A 21,306-nucleotide genomic window follows, 5' to 3' on the forward strand; every position below is an offset into this window, starting at 1 on the left:
GTTGTTGTTGTTGTTCATTTGTTTTGTTTCTTGAGTTCCACATATGAGTAAAATCATATGGTATTTGTCTTTCTCTGACTGGCTTATTTCACTTAACATTGTACCCTCTAGTTCCATTCATGTTGCTGCCAATGACAAGATTTCACTCATTTTTATGGCTGAGTAATAGTCCTGTGTGTGTGTGTGTGTGTGTGTGTGTGTGCATGTGTGTGTGTGTGTGTGTGTGTGTATGTATACACATACCTCATCTTCTTTATCCATTCATCATTTTATGGATAGTTTGACTCCTTTCATAAATTGGCTATTGTAAATAATGCTACAATAGACATAGAGGTGCATATATCTTTGTTAATTAGTGTTTTCATATTCTTTGGATAAATACCCAGTAGTGGAATTACTGGGTCATATGATAATTCTATTTTTAATTTTTTGATGAACCTCCATGCTGTTTTCCACAGTGGCTCCACCATTTGCATTCCCACCAACACTGCAAGAGGGTTCCTTTTTCTCCGCATCCTCCCCAACACTTGTTTCTTGTATTTTTGATTCTAGCCATTCTGACACGTGTGAGGTGATATCTCTTTATGGTTTTGATTTGTATTTCCCTGATGATGAGTGATGTGGAACCTCTTTTCATGTGTCTGTTGGCCATCTGTATGCCTTCTTTGCAGAAATGCCTGTTCATGTCTTCTGCCTATTTTTTAATTGGATTACTTGTTTTATTAGTGCTGAGTTGTATACATTCTTTATATATTTTGTGTATTAACTCTTTATTAGATATTTCATTTGTAGGAGTGCCTGGATGGCTCAGTCAGTTAAGCATCCGACTTCAGCTCAGGTCATGACCTCATGGTTTGTGGGTTCAAGCCTCACATAAGGCTGTGTGCTGACAGCTCAGAGCCTGGATCCTGCTTTGGATTCTGTCTCCCTCTCTCTGTGTCCCTCCCCTTCTTGCTCTCTCTCTCTCTCTCTCTCTCTCTCTCCCCTTCTCAAATATAAATAAACATTAATTTTTTTTTAAATATATCTCACTTGTAAAAATCTTCTCCAATTCAGTGGATTAACTTTTAGTTTTGCTTATTGTTTCCTTTGCTGTGCAGAAGGTTTTTATTTTGGTGTAGTCCCAATAGTTTATTTTTGCTTTTGTTTCCCTTGCCTGGGGAAACATATCCAGAAAAATGTTGCTACTGCCGATGTCAGAGAGATTACTGCCTGTGCTCTCTTCTAAAATTTTTATGATATCAGGTCTCATATTTAAGTCCTTCATCCACTTTGAGTTTATTTTTCTATATGGTATAAGAAAGTAGTCTAATTTTATTCTTTTGGATATGATTGTCCAGCTTTCCCAGCACCATTTATTAAAGCAACTGTCTTTTCCCCCATTGCACATTCTTGCCTACTTTGTTGAAGATTAATTGACCATATAATCATGGGTTTATTTCTGGGCGGTCTATTTTGTTCTATTGATCTGTGTCTGTTTTTGTGCCAGTGCCATACTCTTCTGATTACGGCCGCTTTATAGTATATCTTGAAATGTGGGATTGTGATACCTCCAGTTTTCTTCTTTTTCAAGATTGTTTTGGCTCTTCAGAGTCTTCTGTGGTTCCATACAAATTTTAGAACTATTTTAGTTTTGTGAAAAATACTGTTGTTATTTTGATAGGGATTTCACTGAATCTGTAGATTTCCTTTGGGTAGTATGGACATTTTAACAACATTTATTCTCCCAATCCATGAGCATGGACTATCTTTCCATCTCTTTGCGTCATCTTCAGTTTCTTTCTTCAGTGTTTTATAGTTTTCAGAGTACAGGTCTTTCACCTCCTTTTTAAGTTCATGCCTAGGGATTTTGTTCTTTTTGGTGCAAGGTAAATGGGACTATGTTCTTAATTTCTCTTTCTGCTACTTCATTGTTAGTGTATATTTGCCTCTATAATTTTATCCAGTCTATTAACCAAAATTATATTATACTGAATATATATACAGCATATATGTATAATATTATATTAATATAAAATATTAATATTACATATATCAAGTAATGTCTGAATCATATATGGAATTCATTTTAGTTCTAGTTCTGAGAAATTCAATAAATGATAAATCCCATTAAGAGTTCTGGTTAAATGATAAAACCCATTAAGAGTGGTAGCCCCAGGTATCTCCTACAGCTCAGAGATCACCCAAAGTTCCCCACAAGTGCAGAAGATAAATCTTCTGCATTTTCTGATACAGGTATGACTTCCACATATGCCCTTAGTCCCTGCTGCTCCAGGTTGCACAGAATAGGGAGCCTGTTCCTCAGTGTAAGGACCCAAAAAGAATAGTATCACTTGTTGGCATCCAACGGGGCCAAGAATAGACCCACCTAGTAACAATTGGTGACAGGCTCCGAATTAAAGGTGAGGGCTGAAGATGTTAGCTTCCAAACTGGGCTTTATAAAACTTAAAACAAGTAGCTGACCAAAAAAGGAGAAATATTTTTTTTCACAATAACACAAAAAATAATTACAAATAGTTAAAAATAAATAAAGGAGGAATGAACTTGAGAAAATAGGTTAATCTGACATAAGGAAGTGGAGGAAGCAGAGACAGACAACCTATACCTCTTTGCACTATTTCAGAATAAATAAGTACTTTTTTATATCATGATAACAAACCCAAATAATAGGAATACTTTACACTTAGGGAGCTCTTGGGCAAGTACTATGATAATCTTTGTGCAGCATGTTGTTGAATCCTCATAAATAGCTCTGAGATGTAGATATTACTTCTACCCTTTTTCTTAGAGATGAGGAAACTGAGCTCAGTTCTAGAAACTTGCCCAAAGTCACAGAGCCCATTGGTGACAGCAAGGAACCTAGTACTTGTTCATATCCACCTGTATCTTCTATTTCAGTCTTCAGTCTTGAATTCATAATTTGATTACTTATTTTTACAGCATAGCTTTTTATCTCGTTTAGTGCCACTACAGCGCGTAATAAAAGGCTGTGCAAATAATGGATACTTAAGGTGTGTCTATTAACTGATTCACTAGAATGAAGCGTAAGAGGATGAGGATCTCAGGGCACGTTACTAATGGCCAGGCATTCCAGAAAGGGGGTGGGGGAAAGGTCATCATTGAAGCGTTTTAAGGAGAACAGTGATATAGTAATAAATTTTAGCATGGCTGGGTGCCTTGGAAATGCCCATGAGATACGAGAGAAGTTTTTTGCGCACCAGCAAAAAAACCCGTGATTCAGGTTAGAAAAATAAGGACATGAACAAAATGAAAAAATCCATTATGAATCTAACATTGTTCACCAAGAAAAACAAACAGCCATTCTGAGTCAATTGTTCCCTGAATAAGTCACCTGTCTTGAGTATCATGTTTACTGAAAATAAGTCTACATGTCTACGGTGCTCCTTAATTGTGAACTTTCATTAACCAGACTTTAAAAAAAACAAGCTACCTTGAATAGTATTTCTAAATGGCTACCATATGCAACTCACCATACTTTTCAGTAAAGTAATAGTTTGGAAAAACTCACAAGTTGATTTTTGAAGAAGTTACAAATACACAAAAAGGAAGAAATAATGCAATTTTTCTAGTGAAATTTATGAACATACTCAGCTACTTCCACAATTCTCTTTCCAGAATTACTAAGGTCGAGCATAAAATTAGATGTTTTAAAATATATAACTTAACAAATTCACACAAATAGAGCAACTTACAGCAAACGTCACAAAGTAGGATTAATAAGATATCACAATTATATAAAGCCATGTAAAAGGTAAAATGATTATGCCAAAATGGTAACTTCAATTAAACATTGTATTTAGCACTGAACTTTCGTAATTACAAAGTTGGGAAGGGAGACATGATTTGTTAAATTTTGAAAGGAATTCACAACATGAAAATATATCTAAAGGATATTGAGTTCTGTCGTGAATAATATCTTAATCAGTGGATTTGTTGGAAATGCAGAAGCATTAAAATTAAGAACTTCAATAAATGCTGAGAAGAGTTAAGTCAATGTGACTCAGCCATGGGTTTTTCTGTTTATGTAGCTTACAAAAAACAAAACAAAGCAAAAAAAATGACTTCCTTTTCAAATGAGTATAATAATTAGCTTTCTCTTAAGCCATGTTTCCAAATAAAAATGGCCTCAGCAAGAGTTTTGTCAGGAGCTGGACAGACTTAAAATGAATATTTGGCTATCTGAAGTGAGCATGGAATGAGAATCAGATTCCGTACTTTGTTGAAGAGGAATCCACCAACTTTAAATACAGGAAATGTGAGTATGTTCAAAAAGAAAAAAAACAATTTAAAGGTGAGAAGCCCAACTTACATTTTTATCCAGACAGACATGGTTATCCCACCTCTGCTCAAGGGTGTGATCAGCACCAAAATATCCCTTAAGAATCAACTTCATCTTGGGGCGCCTGGGTGGCTCAGTCGGTTAAGCGTCCGACTTCAGCTCAGGTCACCATCTCACAGTCCGTGAGTTCGAGCCCCGCATCGGGCTCTGGGCCGATGGCTCAGAGCCTGGAGCCTGCTTCCGATTCTGTGTCTCCCTCTCTCTCTGCCCCTCCCCCGTTCATGCTCTGTCTCTCTCTGTCTCAAAAATAAATAAACGTTAAAAAAAAAAAAAAATTTAAAAAAAAAAAAAAAAAAGAATCAACTTCATCTTTGCTTTAAACCCTTACACAACTATTTTAAGCCAAGACCGCAAATTTCTTTACCACGGAATATAGATAAAGCTATGGTTTCAGTCTGCAAACCTGTAGGGACAGTTGTTAAAGTTTGTGATCTTGGCCAGGAAGAAAAAACTTTCTCAGTATGGCTGACAACTTTTATTAAATAAGACATGTCAAATTCTTTTTGGAAATAAGGATACACAACATAAATTACATTTCTTGGGTAATTTCATGCATTTATTTCACTCTGGTCACATACATGTGTACCCTGAAAAGAGTTCTCATGCTAGCATGTTGTCTCTTCTACTGTACCTGAATTTCCATTATCTTCCATTGAGTGATTCAGAGACTAAGTTAAATGGAAATTATGAATGCTAGAGGGTGAAACTTTGGTGAGCTTTGACTTCACCAGTCTTATGAATAATGATATAGCAGACAGTGCTTTAAGACCCAGACTCTACTCTACTCCCCATTTGGCCATCTGAAGATCTGTAACATTGAGCAAGTCACCAATCTCTCTGGATCTCAACATCCTTATAGGAAAACTGACAGAGAAAGAACTAGATCAGTATTTCCTGATATATGGTTACATAGACTACTGGTGTACATCAGCTGATACAGAGATAAATATTTTAAATTTGAATATTTATTTTCATGTGTATTGTGGGTAATATCAAAAACTCAAACCCATAAATTCATACATTTTATTTTTATTATTTGGAATAAGTCAAATAAAAAGGATATTTATTTCAATTTAATATTTAAATTTTATTAAGGGAATAATTTATAGGCGATACATATATATAGTTAAAATTCAAAAGGTGGTATTTGAAGTACTTACTTTGGGAAACACAACTAAATGATATCTAAGTCCCCTTCACTATGAAGAGCCTATATTTTTAATAAGAGAATAATGACTGTCAGAGAAATACTTTGTAAACCAAAACAGACGATATCAGATTGCCAATCAGACACAGCCTTTCAATGAACTTCTTTGTTCAAGTGGGAGCAAATAGAAATCATTGACTAGTTAACAATATCACAGACTGGAGTGATTTCAAAAGAGTCTTTAAAGAAAGAGATGGAAACAAACCCATTTTTCAATGTACCTTCTCTTCTTTTATGTTGTCTTTCATGTCTTCCCAAAAATGTGAATCTCCAAACTCTTCCTGTTGCCCATTGTGCCCACAATAGGCTCTTGTGCCCTCATCTGAGACAGAGACTGTTCCTTCACTGATGGTTGTTTTCCTGCAATTTCTGAGGACATAATTACCCGTTTTGCAATTTGTCTGCAAAATATTTTTGTGGGAATAAAAGTGAATGTTTTTAAGGAAAAGGAATAAATTACTTTGCCACTGATTCTTGCTATATTTAAACAGGCAAATGAAGCGAATTCCTATAGAACAAAACAGAATATCCTACGCATTTCTGAGTGAACATGTCTAAGAAAATATGCAAAACAAGCACAACCTATAAAGAGAGAACGCAAAATAAATTGTAGTGCTTTGTTGTTTACCACAAGACAAAAAAACAATTTTTTTTCATAGAATGTAAGATCTTTCAGTCTATCATAGCTGCCCACTGATTGAAGGATTGCCTTTCAAAGGGCCTTCTTAATGGTAGTGTTCTATGGTTCAGATTCCAAAGAACTAAGAGAAAAAATAATTTATGTAAGTGAGGGACATGGCATATTAATAAAAATAGCACATTAAAGAGGAAAAATCATACTCCGTTTCTAACTAAAAGCATCAAGAAGAAATTAGATCAACTAAAATGTTTCAATTGTCATCACACAAAAATGAATTCGGATATGACATCTATTACTTATAGTACTGTTTGTTAGCAGCTTCTGTGTGGTTGGTGTAAGTTTCTAAAAGGTGTCCAGCTGAGGTCCCTCCTGTAAGAAAGCCATTCTAGCAGTAGACCAAGAGAATCAACATATGTCTACAACATTTCCGGAAGGCATGTCAAAACCAGCATTTCCCCCAACCATGTTTCACGTCAAAAGCATAAACAGACACACACACAGTCTGAGCTCCCACACACAGCTTTAAAAGACCTCAGTAAGACAAAGAAAATTATTTTCTCCCCTTTTACTAAAAAGTTTTCTCTTTAGTGGCTTTTTAAAGTTGAGTTATAAAACCAGATCAATTTAAATGAAAATCTTTACTTGTGGGGAACTCCTAGAGGGTCAGTATAGCCATTAAAAAAAAAAAAAAAAAAGATTGTTAACTTATCATTTGAATATCACAAAGAATAACAAGACCGCGAATGATTTTTTTTCCCCTCTCATTTGGAAGTTATTAGTAGACTTCCCTTTGTTCCATTAAGAAATGAGAGAAGAAAATATGAAGTTACAGTGAACCCATATGGGCAGCAGGAAAATCGTATTTAATTGCTTTATTGCCAGAAATGTTAAATCACTTCCTGAGGATATAGTTCAAATGAAACATATGGCAACTATTAACAAAAACCCCTAATGAATTCAAAAATATGCTTTTTATAGGAGCTTTCTCATAAGCAACAGTCATGCATGTTATTTAAGCCATATATATGAATATGTATTTGCTATTTTAATTCCACAAATGTTTGCTGAACACCTACTCTGTATCAGTCTATACAGCCACTTTGCACGGACTGTGTTGTTCCCAGTGCAGGAATAGATATAACACTATAGAAGCCCAAGACATGAAGCCCAAATCTAGCCATGCCTCTTCTCTGAAATGAAAGGCAAAAGACATCTTCTGACCAATGCCTCCTTCCCAAAAGTTCAGTGCCCAAGAAAACCATTGCATTTGCACCCGGGTAGTCCTAATTACCTACTATCTACCCCCTCCTTTTAATGTCCCCCCAGCGATGGTGCTAATCATTGCCAGGGAGCATTCACTGCATGGGAACTATTCTCTGTTGTCATGTATCTCCTTCAGTTGGATTGTGAATTCCACAAAGAAGAAGACTTTGCCAAGGGTTTCTGTACATAGGATGATGTGAGGCATGTAACTTAGGAATCAACAAATAGCTCAAATTAATTGAAAATGAAGTGTCAGCATTTATAAAATTTACTCATAAAGCTTCCCTAGAGAGACAGTTCTCCCTCAAATTCAAAGATAAATCAGCTGAGAGACTTTCAGCTGTTATGGCTGGGTACATTAAACTTTGACTTTCCTTTCTTTAATCACACAGTTATGTCATGGAAGGGAGCCTTGGTGGCTTAATTAATCATGCAGAACATGGTGAGATTCTAAAGTAATAGGCATTGGCTACATGGAGACTAAAATATTTTTGCTTTACAGCACAACTCATTGCTTAACATTTTATTAAATATTTACTTATACGTGCTCAGTTATATACTTTGTAAACAAATAGAACAAAATAGGAAGAAGGCCTATCACTGGTCAACCTGTGATTTGGGGCAACACATTCACTTTGTCTTAAATGCCTTGGCTATAAGAAGAGAGAGCTTACTTAGATAATTTCTAAATATCTCACATAGATATTTCTGCACACATATTTCATGATCTTGGCGTTTTATCATGGAATCTCTCCAAATCTTTCTCCTCCTTTGTTTCAGAAAGACTCTGATTAGTATTTTGAAACTCAGTGTTAATGACCTCAGAGGCCAGCATACCAGTGGTTGTATCCTGGCTTCCATCACTGACTGTGACCTTGCATAAGTTACTTTCCTTTCCAGGACTCCATGGGGTTGTTCTAAGGATTCAGTGAGTTTATGCAGGTAAAAGCTTAAAACTGTGCCTTATCCATATTCAGAGCCTAGTAAGTGTTAGCTACTTTTTCCCCCTGAGGCACTTTCTCCATGAATGCCTTTTAACTGCTTATCACCAACATTTGCAGTCTTGTCACTGGGAGGGTTTCTGTTCCTTCTCAAAAAAGGTACATAAGAAGTAAACAAATATCACCAAAACTGTACAATAATTTTCCCGTAAAGGGGGGGGAGGGTGAGCGGCTTTCCTATAGTGTAGAATCTCAACAGTTTTCTTAAAGGGAAGGAGAAATAGATGGTCCTGCTATAAATGAAAGGATAATGAGGAAGATAATACCTAAAGCCTATGAAATCCCTTCGATGCCTTGGTCTCTGGTCATGACCCTGCACTCTGCCATTTACTCACCTGATATTCTCCTCATGGCTGGCTGCACCTGCGCCAGGAGGCAGAGTCAGCATTCGTGCCCAGAGGACAAGAAGTGAACAACTACATGTAGACAGATATTAGGTCAAAATATACTTTCACTGTAGATTAATTTTACCAAAATAAAACCTCCATTTTTTACCCATAGAGACATTTTCCCCTTATTTGAAAATTGCATCATTCTCCAAATTCTGTAAGTTCCAAAGGTGAGGATCATAGCAGTTAGTCAGTATCTCACAAAGAAGGTGGTATCTTGATATTTGATATTTTTGGAAATGAAGATTGATGCTATTTCCTCCCTCTCTCTTTCCCTCTCTCTCTCCCTCTCACTTTCTCTCTGTGTCTCTCTCTGTCTCTCTCTCTCTGTCTCTCTCTGTCTCTCTCTCTCTCTCTCACACACACACACACACACACACACACACACACACACTTAAAACAAAACTAATCACCCATTTAAGCCTACTAGCCTACTTCTCTTACCCCAACTCAGGACTTTGTCCCTGAAGAGAGGGAGAGACGTCAGTTGTAGACATCTTGTTTGGTCAGTGGTTTGGGGTTAAAAGGTATGAAATCCTAGTGGGTCAGATGGATCGAAGTCTTCCAGTACAAGTTAATACCCTCATGTTTATGATATTATATACGTGAATAATTGAGGTGAATGGGAACCAGAAGTTCAACTTCCTTAATTTGTTTTAGAATATCCACAGAGAGTAGAACTAGACATTTATACTTTATAGTCTTTTGAAAACATCTCATTTTGAGCTCTGTTTTTTAAACAGTGATAGTGATAGATGATAGCTGCTGGGAATTGAACTTCTAGACCTCTCATATCGGTAAATTGACCCACTGGCCTAATGCCATAGAAACAAACAGTAACAGCAGCTACCTTTTCCTGAGGACCTTCAACGCTTTATAGAAGCTACTACAGTTGGTCCTCTCAGTGACCCTAAGAAGTAGATGTGATTGTCCCTGTCTAATAAAGGAGGAATCTGAGCCTTGAAGAGACAAGACAGAGATTTGAAATGCCCAGACACCCACCAAACAATTTATTTTTTCTGCCTCCAAAACAGGACAAAGAAATTGAACTGTAAAAATTTTACCTAAATTCAAAAAATGTTTTTGGTTTTATTTATTGCCAACATCTTTTCAGGGTAATAGGAGTTTTCAGAGAAGAAAAGAATTACATGATGATTGACAATTATTATACCTGGATCTAGTAACTTTACTGATAGTTCCCCAACTCTCATTTTTATTTTTATTTATTTCCAGCTTTATTAAGGTATAACTGATAAAATTATAAGATATTTAAAGTGTGCACCATGGGATTTAGTATACACATACTTTGTGAAAGAATTTCCACCATCTGTTTGATTAACACACCCATCACTTCTCATGCTTACTTTTTTTTGGGGGGGTGGGGGTGTGGGAACACTTAAGTCCTACTCTCTTAGCAAATTTCAGTTATCAAAAAAAATCAATTATACAATACAGTTTTATCAACTATAGTCACCATGTTACACATTAGATCCTCAGACCTTGTTTGTCTTATAACCAAAACTTTTTACCCTTTTATCAAATTCTCCATATTTCTCCAGCCCTTGGCAACATCTCTACTCTCTGATTCCAGAAGTTCCACTTTTTTTTTTTTAATTCCACATATAAATGATACCATGCAGAGTCTGTCTTGGTCTGGCTTATTTCACTTAGCATAATGTACTCTAGGTCCATGTTATTGCAAATGGTGGGATATCTTTCTTTCTCATGCGTGAATAATATTCCATTGTGTATATACCGCATCTCCTTTATCCATTCATTCATTGATGGACACTTAGGTTGTTACCATATTTTGACTGTTGTGAATAATGCTGCAATGAACGTGGAGGTACAGCTGTTTCCTTGAGATCCTCTTGTCATTTCCTTTGGATACACACCAGAAGTGTGACTGCTGGGTCATATAGTAGTTCTATTTTTTAATTTTTTGAGGAAACTCCATACTGTTTTCCTTAGTGGCTGTGTAATTGACTCTTCCACTGACAGTACACAAGGGTTCCCTTTTCTACATATCATTGCCAACACTTGTTATTTCTTGTCTTTTTCTTAATAACCATTCTAACAGTTGGGAGGTGATACCTCATTGTGGTTTTGATTTGCATTTCCCTGATGATTAGTGATGTTGAGCCCCTTTTCATGTACCTGTTGGCCATGTGTATGCTTTCTATGGAAAAATGTCTATTCAGTTCCCCTGCCTGCTCATTTCTCTACTGCTGGGTTCTATTTAATATTTGCTCCATTTATGGTAGTTCATTGTATTCCTAATAACATTTTGATGTTTCTTTCTAGTGATAACATAATTTTTGTGGCTTTTTTTTTTTCAGGCTATTCCAGGTATTTCAGAGAAGGAAACGGCTGGTAAGTGGACATTTGGTTATGTTTTCCCTCCTATTTTCCTATTTTAGAATAAAATTCCATCTTCATGTAGACATTTTATTAAATATCAAAAGTGTATAAATCTCATCAATTTCTAGGCAAATGTTATAATTGAATTTCTGAAAAATCTATTTGTTTTGCTCAGAATGTAAGAAAAAAATGTGGTTTTCTAACAGAACGTTACATCATGTTAGAATAAGATGTATGCTTCCTGCAGACTTACTTGTAACCATAACCACAACTTTTTTTCTTGAGGAAAAGAATTAGATGTTGTTTAGTGTACCAGGGAACAGCCTTTGGAAATCAATTGTCAATAATCATCAAGATTTATTTTTTCGTCTTAAATAGCTTACAATAGTAGTCACAGAACGAAGTGTACTTATTTAAAACTGATGCTATACCATCAAAAGTATAATTTTGAAGCAATATGAATGATTGTATGAGAAAATTAGAAAATGTATCTATGCTCTGGGCTATGATTATAACGCTTAGCAGTACAATGGGAAATGGATAAAGACTAAGGAGAAACATGGAAATGTGAAAAATTAGACTTGGATTGATAGAATCAGGTGCTTTTCAAAAATATCTTTTGGTTATCCTGAGTACTGTTTTATGTTTTATGTATAATAATAAGAATAATCTTTTTTAAAAATTGAAGATATACTACCAAACTTGAAGCATATCACTTAGAAATTTGGTGTTTGTGACTTTGTAAGAACCATGTTAAAGTTTATGCTATCATCTAAATGATGTCATGACTTAAATGACCTCACACGAAAGCATTAGTTTGTCTGATAATTTTTATATGGAGGATGTTCTCTTTCTAGTTCAGTGACCTTACTTTTGCCACCGGGTAGTTTTCACAAAAGAGCTTTCATAGTTTGTATCCTTCCATGAGCTTAACTTTTCTCTCCTGTTTAGGCTATATCTGATTTCTTGACTCTAATATGTTGAAAGGTAGCCCTTCAGAACAGAAGGAAAATACTGAACTGGCAGTTTGAGAGAAAAATTGTTCAATTTAACAAGGCAGTGGTATTTAACGGGTTCATAGCATGTAGTAAATGAATTCGAATTATAGTTCCAGTGCTCTAATACCTTAAATAGATGTGTTAGTATCTAGCTGGTGGGACAAGAAATAAATGGGTAAGTAACATTTACATCACAAAGAGAAAGAAGGTCAAAGTCATGCTTTATCTTGGGTTGTGACAGTCTCTGTAATTTCCAAGAGTAGCTGCAATTTAAACAAAGTTTATAACAGCAAAGTTGCCATCTTATTCCAGAAGGTCAGCAAATTCTTTTACACCCTAAGGAGAAAATTAGGATGTGAATTCTTGGCTGGGGGATGGGGCAGGGGAAGGAGGAAGGGATAGAAATGCCACTGTTTGAGGGAATGAAGAGCCAGAGTTACTTTTCCTTCTGCCATTTAAATAATTTTGGTTTGATAGGGAGAAGCCTTCAGTGTTTCAAGCTTCTCAAATATTTTAAAGATAGTTTTATTAGAACAAAGAACTAATTAAACAAGAAGCATAAATATAATGAAACCACCACTTTTTATCATGATCTAACCACAAAAAAAAGCCAAAAACATGAAATGGTCACTCTTTAATGATTTGAGTCATTTCTATAATCCTAGGGCACCAATGAAAAGAGCTGATAAATTCCATTCCAAAAGAGGTTCCACAAGGTGATCTGTGAAAATAAGGTCTACCCATTGATACATATGACCTATCCAGGCCCCCAGATGTCTGACCCAGGATGGACTAATTTGAACAGAACCTGGCTTCTATATATTAAAACATGAGAATAATTGGAATTTACTCCAGCATGGATTTTGATGCAGATTTCTTGAGAGTGTACTGATTAGTTTAGAAGGAAATGTAATTTTGTTTGATAATTATAGGAAAGAAATTATTTTTTAAGAATCGGTGAATTTACGTGTCAAGATAAAGACTTGTGTTTGAATATTTTATTAATAATGGTAACAGATTCGACAATTAAAAGAGAATGACTTATTTCTAGTTTTAAAGGACCATAATGGCCTAAGCAAACTGGTTCTTGTATTACTAAACTTTATTATGCCCCATTTAAAATATTTTCAGTTATATACAAATGTATTCCTCTTTATGAATCTCTGTTTTTAAGCTCTGCTAGACAGAAGAATGGCAGTGAAGGCAGAGGACCTACTCAATCTTCTGAGGGTTAATTGAGCTCGTAAATAGGATTAAGCTTCATTCCCACCCTGAGGCCTGTCATTTTTTTTTTTTTCTGTCTTGTTAAATGAATGTAGCCTATTGTTCCATATTAAGAAAGTCTATTTTTAATCTGTGTGACCTCTCATCCAAGCCAACTGGAACCAATCCCACCAGGCCTTGTGAAGCTCTTAAAAAAAAGAAAAAATCATTTTGGGTACATTCCATTAATAATTCTTGAGATACAGTTGTGTGGTTGTTTCTGTGTGTGCTTTAAGTAGACATCTTCTATTCTGATCCATGTTGCTATGTAAATACAGCCTGGTGGAATTAATCTTGCTGCTCATCTTCCACCTTGTGATGACAAAAATCTCCGAGGGGAGACACTTTTGAAAGAGCCTCCTGTTGGTTCATTCATTCCAGAAATACATATCCAGAGCAGCAACATATACTAGGTGTCTTTTTAGGTTCTATCAAGGAAGCACTTTATGAATAAGGCATGTTCCTTTCCCTGAAGGAACTTAGTCTCAATGTTTTATTGGGCGAGCATCTTCCTTTTCCTCTTCTCAATTGAGAATTTCTTAAACCACCTTATTCAGAAAGCTTACCAGGAAAAGAATCAAAGTATCAAAATGTATGTTCTCAGGATCTGAAATGGGGTGCAATTAATTTATTTTAAAAAATCATAATTAATCACATAAGTATTCATGTGTAATTGTATCCAACACATAATATTTTCATATAACTCCCTTATACCACCAGCATCTGTATTGCCCCTAAAGAGTGGGCGCATTGCCATTGGTATACTTTCTAGCACATCTGCTTCCTATCTGTGTGGCCTTGAGCAAGTTACTTAACCTCCTCATTTTCCCATTTCTAAAGTATAAATAAAGAAGCTGCCGTGTTGTTGTTGTAAGGCAACAATGCTTGGCACAAAATAGGCCCTGAAAAAAATGGTAGCTGTTTTTTATGATAATTAGTTGTGCTTATAACTACCATGTGTACAAGCCAAATAGAAGCTAGCTGTGTTACTACTGCCCATGTCTGATCCAAGAGCTCTTAAATGCTTCCTCAGGGCACCAATTAACAGTTAAGCAGCCATCCATGTGGAAAAAAGAGATCACTTTCTCTGTAAGCCTTTGAGTGAGTTACTTCAGACAGAAGTTATCACAGCACACACAGAGTTGGTCATATTTTAACCTGTCGTTAGAAATTCCTGTCTCTATTAGGGTGAAGTTCTCTCTTGTGAACAGATAATCTTCAACTTTCACAGTTTGTCCATGAGAAATGTATACCCTGCATCCTATTTTCCTAGGACTATATTATCCACTACATCCCTAGTCCCTGGGGTAATTGGATAGTGTCTTCCCAATTCCCACCCTTCCTCCCTCACCCCCTACACACAGTCCTGTCAACACTGCCTTCTAATCAACCCTCGTCCCTTCTCCCTGCCATTGCATTAATGCAGTCCTCCACTTCCCATGGACTTTTGCCACAGCAACCAGAACTGGTTTCCCTGACTCAACCTGTCATTACACCAGTCTACTCTCTACACTGTCACCAGAGTGATGTTTGAAAAGCACCACCTGATCGTATCAATTTCTGCTTTAACTTTTTCCTCCTCCTGGCTCTCTACAGGGTAAGGTCAAATTGCCTGCATCATACCTGGCCATTTGTAATCTGGAAGCAGTCTAATGTATTGTGCTAGATAATGTCCATTTTGTCACCCAGATCTACTACTTCTTGTCACCTCTGTACCCTGGAGGCTGACCAGTGTGGACAGAAAGAACCAGGGGACTGCCCACCTTTTTGTCTTCCCTATTCCTTCAATTCCCTTCCCTGTTCCTTCCCTATTCCACCAATAAGAGGAGACTGGGAGGAGAGGAAGGCAGGGTGTGACATTGGGGCTGTGGAGTTGGGTAGTTAGCCCCCATCTGTTTCCCAAGGAGTCCCTGCCAGCTTCTCTTAGGTGACTCTTTCCACACAAGTCCCAGGTACTGAAAACCATTCTCTCCTCTGGGCTTTGTGGCTTCCCTAAATTTATATATAATTCTGTTACTAAACTTTCCTCAGTTACCCAATGTAGCATCGGTTTCCTGTGAGGGGTCTCACCAATATACCTACCAATATTTTCTCCCCTTTCTCTTCCTTTGTGTTGGTTTGCTGGTTTGTTCATCCAACTTCAGCCATCTCATACAGCCGCAGAGCCCTTTCTAGCTCTGTGTCTTACTTTTGCCTGCATCATGCAACCACCTTTCAAAAATATAGATGATAGGCAGAGATAGAAAAAGAGATAAATGGCTTATTCGGAGGGAAAAAGATATGGACATTCATCCTAAATGAATATAATTTCATTTAATTGCGTGGGAGAGAAAAATGTCTACACTGGTGATTTAGAATGTGTCCTCTATTGCATAGATGCCTATAAAATTAGCATTGCATTTTAGTCACCCAAGTGTGACTGAGCATATTTGAAAAGTAGCGGTATAAAGTAATATGAAATCTCTCATTCTAAAGTTAAATCACAGAACACCTCGCCAATTTTGTCAGAATGCATGGCAGCTCTGAAAAATAGACCATTATTATATTAACCAAAAATGGCAAAGTTTTTGCCCTGAGTGTCTTGAAAATTCTGCTTGTTTTATTAGATCCAACAATATTGTCTCCTTAATGAATTACTTCCTAAGCAGAGTTAGTCATTGATTTTTCCGTGCCCCTAGAAAACTCTGTGTTTGTTACTGCAATCTTATTGTCTTGCTTTGTGGTATGCCCTCATGTCTAGGCCATGAGCTTTTCTAGATAAGGAATATTGTCTGTGTGCCCTATAATTAAAACAGCTAATAAGCACATAAGTGAGTGTTCTGTAAATACATGTTAACCAATAAATTATAACTACAAAGATGCTTTGACTTCAATCTTAATGATTTAATGTTAATACAGTTTAAAAATTTATATAACTCACTCTCCCCCCCTCCCATTACTCCTACTACCCCTATAACTGCCAAATATTTCAGCTGGGTAATTAATTAATGGTGTTATTTGTGGACCTATCTCATACAAATATGTAAAGCGCACCATTGAGAAAGATGACTTAGAATCTGACTTTGTTTGCATTCCTTGGTCATTTTTCTTAGAATGTTTGTACTCCTGCCTTTAGGTTAGTTTGTTGGCCAGAAAATGTTAAAATCAAGATAATGAATAATTATAGCCTGAAACACTTGTGAAAGATAGCTTTCAGAAGCATATAACAGATTCACAGTCTCTCCACATTTTGTGTTGTGGCTAGTAAGGCAGAACATAGAAATCAAATACTTCTTTGTGACAAATGTGTGAGGAGAAAAATCAGGGTTTTCATAATTTCATTCCAAGTTCCTTGTAAACACACCTAATAACAAAGCCCAGACTTGGTGCCTTTTGGTATTAATTTTCTCGGCTGCCTTTGATCACTGAGAAGAGAAATACAGATGACAAAAACAAAAACACAAAAACCCAAAACTGAAATGCAAAGATATTCCCCCTTTTCCAATCTGATTATCATTGCTTGATTCAGGGAATTATCCATGTGATGTATTCTGCTCTAAATCGGGTTTCAATATCTACAGATACTGGGATTTAATGAAAGAACAAAAATATGACCGCTCTATTTCAGTTTTCCTTTGAAACATTCTGCTCCATATCATGTCTCCATTTTAGTACAGATCAGACTGGTTTTAGTGCTGTCTCACTAGACCGTAAGCATCTTGAAAGATGGAATTTCGTTTTATTCAACTTATACTCCCAATGTATGACATTACAGTAGTTGCTTGATATTTGATAAATAAATGAATAAACAAGATCTTTTTTAAAAAAAAATCAACAAATGCTTTACTCCATACATGTAATACTCCCAGAGCCAAATGCAGAATCTTATCATTCTATTCTAAGTGAAGTGCTTTCTGTGACTGCAAAGACCCCCAGCTGTTTTACAGGGTTCGGCAGGATCTGAAAATTGTCTTTATCTGGCCAGGCTGGGCTTTGGCCAACGTTCCAAACTCTTTATTCCCTTTCGCTCTCCAAAAATGAATTTCATTATTTTTATACTAGTAGCTTATAAATACTCACTTGCTCCACTTTTCTTAGTATTATGGTCTCTGTTTGCTTGCTTTTTTATGAGGAAGGAATTTAGGGTATGCCCACACATAACCTCTCAGTTTCTCTGAAACCCAATGTAAACCAATCCATGAAAAGTTGGCTGTGGTTGACTGGGCTATTGAGAGGAAACACATTAGCTTTCAGGTATCAAGGAGTTCATGAAAAATATAAGTAAGCTATTCTTAAATGCCAAAAATCTTGAATTCATAGGATATTTTTCAGTACAGGTAATTTTCTAAACCTGTTTCTAAATGTTCTGTTGGTATTTCATTTATTACCAAGTAGGAAAAGTAAATCTAGTATGTCACCAGAACCAATCAAACATATTTCCTTTCCTTCCCAATGATATTTCAAGCAGCACAGGTACGTGATAATTTCTCTTTAATGCGTTGCAATTTGAATGATTCCCCCTGTACTTGGAGTGGCCTTCTCAGGTCTCCATAGCCAAAGGTGGCTGGATCTTTCTATGACATGTAGTGATCCCTGTGATGTATTCCTGTTCATGAATTATCTTCCCTATCAGGCTCGGAGCTCTTGAAGGTATAAACGCCCTCCATTTTATCTTTGTCACCCTGCACCCAGTGTAGGATCCTTGCACAGGCAGATACCCAAACAATAGTTTTGAATCATGCATGCACTACATTAATCTTAAGTCTATCAACCACCATAACTCTTCACATTTGACGAGCTTAAAACTTCTTCCTCCAAAAAGCCTTGTGCACATTCTGTTCCCTGCTTCATCCCTTGAAAGAATGGCTATCAGGACTGGGAAGAGGGAGCGAGGAACTACCCGTGCATACTAATGAGGAAGTTTTGCATTTCGGTATTTTAATTGACATTGACCTTTTATCACTAGAAAAATTAACGTGTCCTTCCAATCTTCCCTGAAGAACAATTTATTAAAAGGCCCCTTTCCATCAGTTTTGTTTTACAGAGCAATAGAAGAACTTCCACATAGTTTGAAAATATTATCATTTTTAGATGCCCTCAAATATTTACTTTTACAGAATTCACAGTGCACAGTTTGCAGTTCAGTTACTTTTATTAATAATATGAATACATAGACAAATATGTACCCACAAGATAGTTGTACATTGATTCTACTTTCTTAGGGAGGTGCATGTACTTTGGAAAGGTACACATAACAAGTATTACTTTGACCTGAGTGTGAAATGACCTACCACTCTACTGGTATGACTGTGCTTTTCTTCTCTCACTGACCCTCCTTTGGTTTGAAGGACTCTGATTTGTTTTTCTAGAGGCAAAACTTTGAGATCAATATCTCTCCCAGATGGATGCATAAATATTTCTATTGTAGACTAAAAATCACATTTTGAGATGTGGTTTATCTAAATGAGAAATCCAAGGCAGTTATTAACAACCATAACGAATTTACTCATGTCCAAGACAAGGCTGGTGCCCATTTTGTTGTGGGAAGGTTGTGCCGAACACCAGTCTGGCTATTTCAGGAGAATGGATCATGAATTCAAAAAGCTATTTTCTCCTGATTACTGTAATCAGATAGAAAAGATTTTATAGGGCGCCTGAGTGGCCCAGTCAGTTGAGCATCCAACTTCATTTCAGGTCATGATCTCATAGTTCATGAGTTCAAGCCCCACACTGGACTCTGTGCTGACAGCTCAGAACCTGGAGCCTGTTTGGATTCTGTGTCTCCCTCTCTCTCTGCTCCTTCCCCACTAGTGCTCTGTCTCTCTCCACCTCTCAAAAATAAAGAAACATAAGTAAGTAAATAAATAAGTAAGTAAGTAAATAAATAAATAAATAAATAAATAAATAAATAAATATTTTCTAGAATTCTAGGAGTGATGTTTAAGCAAAATGATCCCCTAAAGCCCCCACTTACCCACCACAATGGGGTTTTTGGTTTTTGTTTTAAAATTTTGTCTAACCAGAAAACACATTCCAGTGACTTCCAAATTCTAACATTATAAGCTTCTTTTTAATATAAATGTTCAATCAATTCTTTCCTAGGGATTTAAGGAAACTAGTAAATGGAGGATAATAGTATAATTCTTCACTTCTTTAATTTACCTTTTTAAGTCTCTGGTCTTCTTGGATATATTTATCCAAATATTTTCCCTGCTGTGCTATGATTTCCTGAAAGGCAGACATTTTCTCTTCATCTGCATAATGCCAGCCTCTTAGAAGGTCTTTGACTTAATGTTTGTAGAATGAATGGTTGAATGAATAATAACAGCAAGCATTTACTCTGTGCCTGCACTTTCCTAAGCACTTTATAGATACAAACTCAATAAATCCTCTAGCAACCCTATAAGGTAAGTGTTACTGTTTTCCATATTATAGAGAGGAGGCACCTGAGATTCAGAGGTTGCCTAAAATACCCAAAGTCACACTTTGCCCGAGGCAGGATTCAAAGCAAACAACACAGACTAGTATGCATGCTCTTAACTACTATGCTGTATGCTGTATGTAGTGGTTAAATGCCAAGACTCCTCAGGCTGATGAATAAATTTTTCCATAACCTGACCTTGACCTTCCTTCCCAACCTTATCTCCCATCCTCTTCTAACATGTACCTTCCGCTGTAGCCATGGTAGCAACAACACTTTTCCCCTAAATTTGCTTCTACGTAACTTGACCTTTGATCCTCCTATTTCCCTTCCATAAATTAACTCCCTCAGCTCCTAAGGTCTCATTTGGGTCTCACCTTCACCATGAAGTCTTCTATGACGACTCCTGCTCATATTAATTTTATGCTTTCTGAAATATGGCCATTTTCATACTTAATGATATATATGGATTGTCGTTTTTTGTCGAGTGATTCGTCTCAGCATTGCCTCCAATAGTCTTAAGCATGTTTTTAAAAGTCACTACCCTGGACGCCTGGGTAGCTTAGTTGGTTAAGCGTTCAACTTCCACTCGGGTCATAATCTCACCATTCATGAGTTCAAGCCCTGCACGGGGCTCTGTGCTGACAGCTTGGAGCCTGGGGCTGTGTCTCCCTCTCTCTCTGCCCCTTCCCCACTCGTGCTCTGTCACTCTCTGTTTCTCAAAAATAAATAAACATAAAAAAAAAATTTAAATCATTTAGCATAACGCTGTACACCTAAAAAGGGTATTTTTAATAAATAAACTTTATTTTTTAGAGCAGTTTTAGATTCACAGAAAAATTTAGTGGCAAGTACAGCTCAAATATATGACATTCGTTTAAAGGCAAAACTATGGATTTAGTAAAAAGATCAGGGGTTGGGGATAGAGAGGCATGAATTGATGAAGCACAGAGGATATGGGGGATAGGGAAGCTTTTCTGTGTGATACTGGAATGATACAGCATGTAGGAGCACCTGGGTGGCTCAGTTCGTTGAGTGTCTGACTCCTGACTTCCACTCAGGTCATGATCACAGGGTCCTTGGGATCGAACCCCACATAGGGCTCCATGCTGAGCCTGGAGCTTGCTTAAGATTCTCTCTCTCTCTCCCTCTGCCCCATTACCCCACTCTTTCTCTCTCTGTCTCTAGAAATGAAATGAAATTAAACGAAACGAAACGAAATGAAACGAAATAAAATAAAATAAAATAAAATAAAATAAAATAAAATAAAATAAAACAAAAAATAATGGTACAGTGTGTAGGGTTTTCAGATTGGCTTCTTTCAATTAGTAATATGCATTTAAGGTTCCTCCATGTCTTTTCATAATTTGATAGCTCATTTCTTTGTAGCACTAATATTTCACTATATTGATATACCTTAGTT

At 36.5% G+C, this 21,306-nt stretch overlaps 1 protein-coding gene across 6 annotated transcripts in view; it reads left to right on the plus strand.

Moving 5' to 3' along the window:
• Nucleotides 1-21,306, plus strand: part of DLC1 (DLC1 Rho GTPase activating protein) — a 557,617-nt gene that overhangs the window by 333,991 nt on the left and 202,320 nt on the right. For all 6 annotated transcript variants that reach the window (XM_053900920.1, XM_019466767.2, XM_019466775.2 and 3 more), the window contains one exon: nt 11,201-11,234. In XM_053900920.1, the coding sequence (XP_053756895.1) occupies nt 11,201-11,234 (34 nt within the window). The remainder of the gene's footprint in view (nt 1-11,200; nt 11,235-21,306) is intronic.

The sequence above is a fragment of the Panthera pardus genome, unplaced genomic scaffold (assembly GCF_024362965.1).
Source record: "Panthera pardus isolate Hobbes unplaced genomic scaffold, ASM2436296v1 HiC_scaffold_13, whole genome shotgun sequence".
Classification (NCBI taxonomy): Eukaryota; Metazoa; Chordata; class Mammalia; order Carnivora; family Felidae; genus Panthera; species Panthera pardus.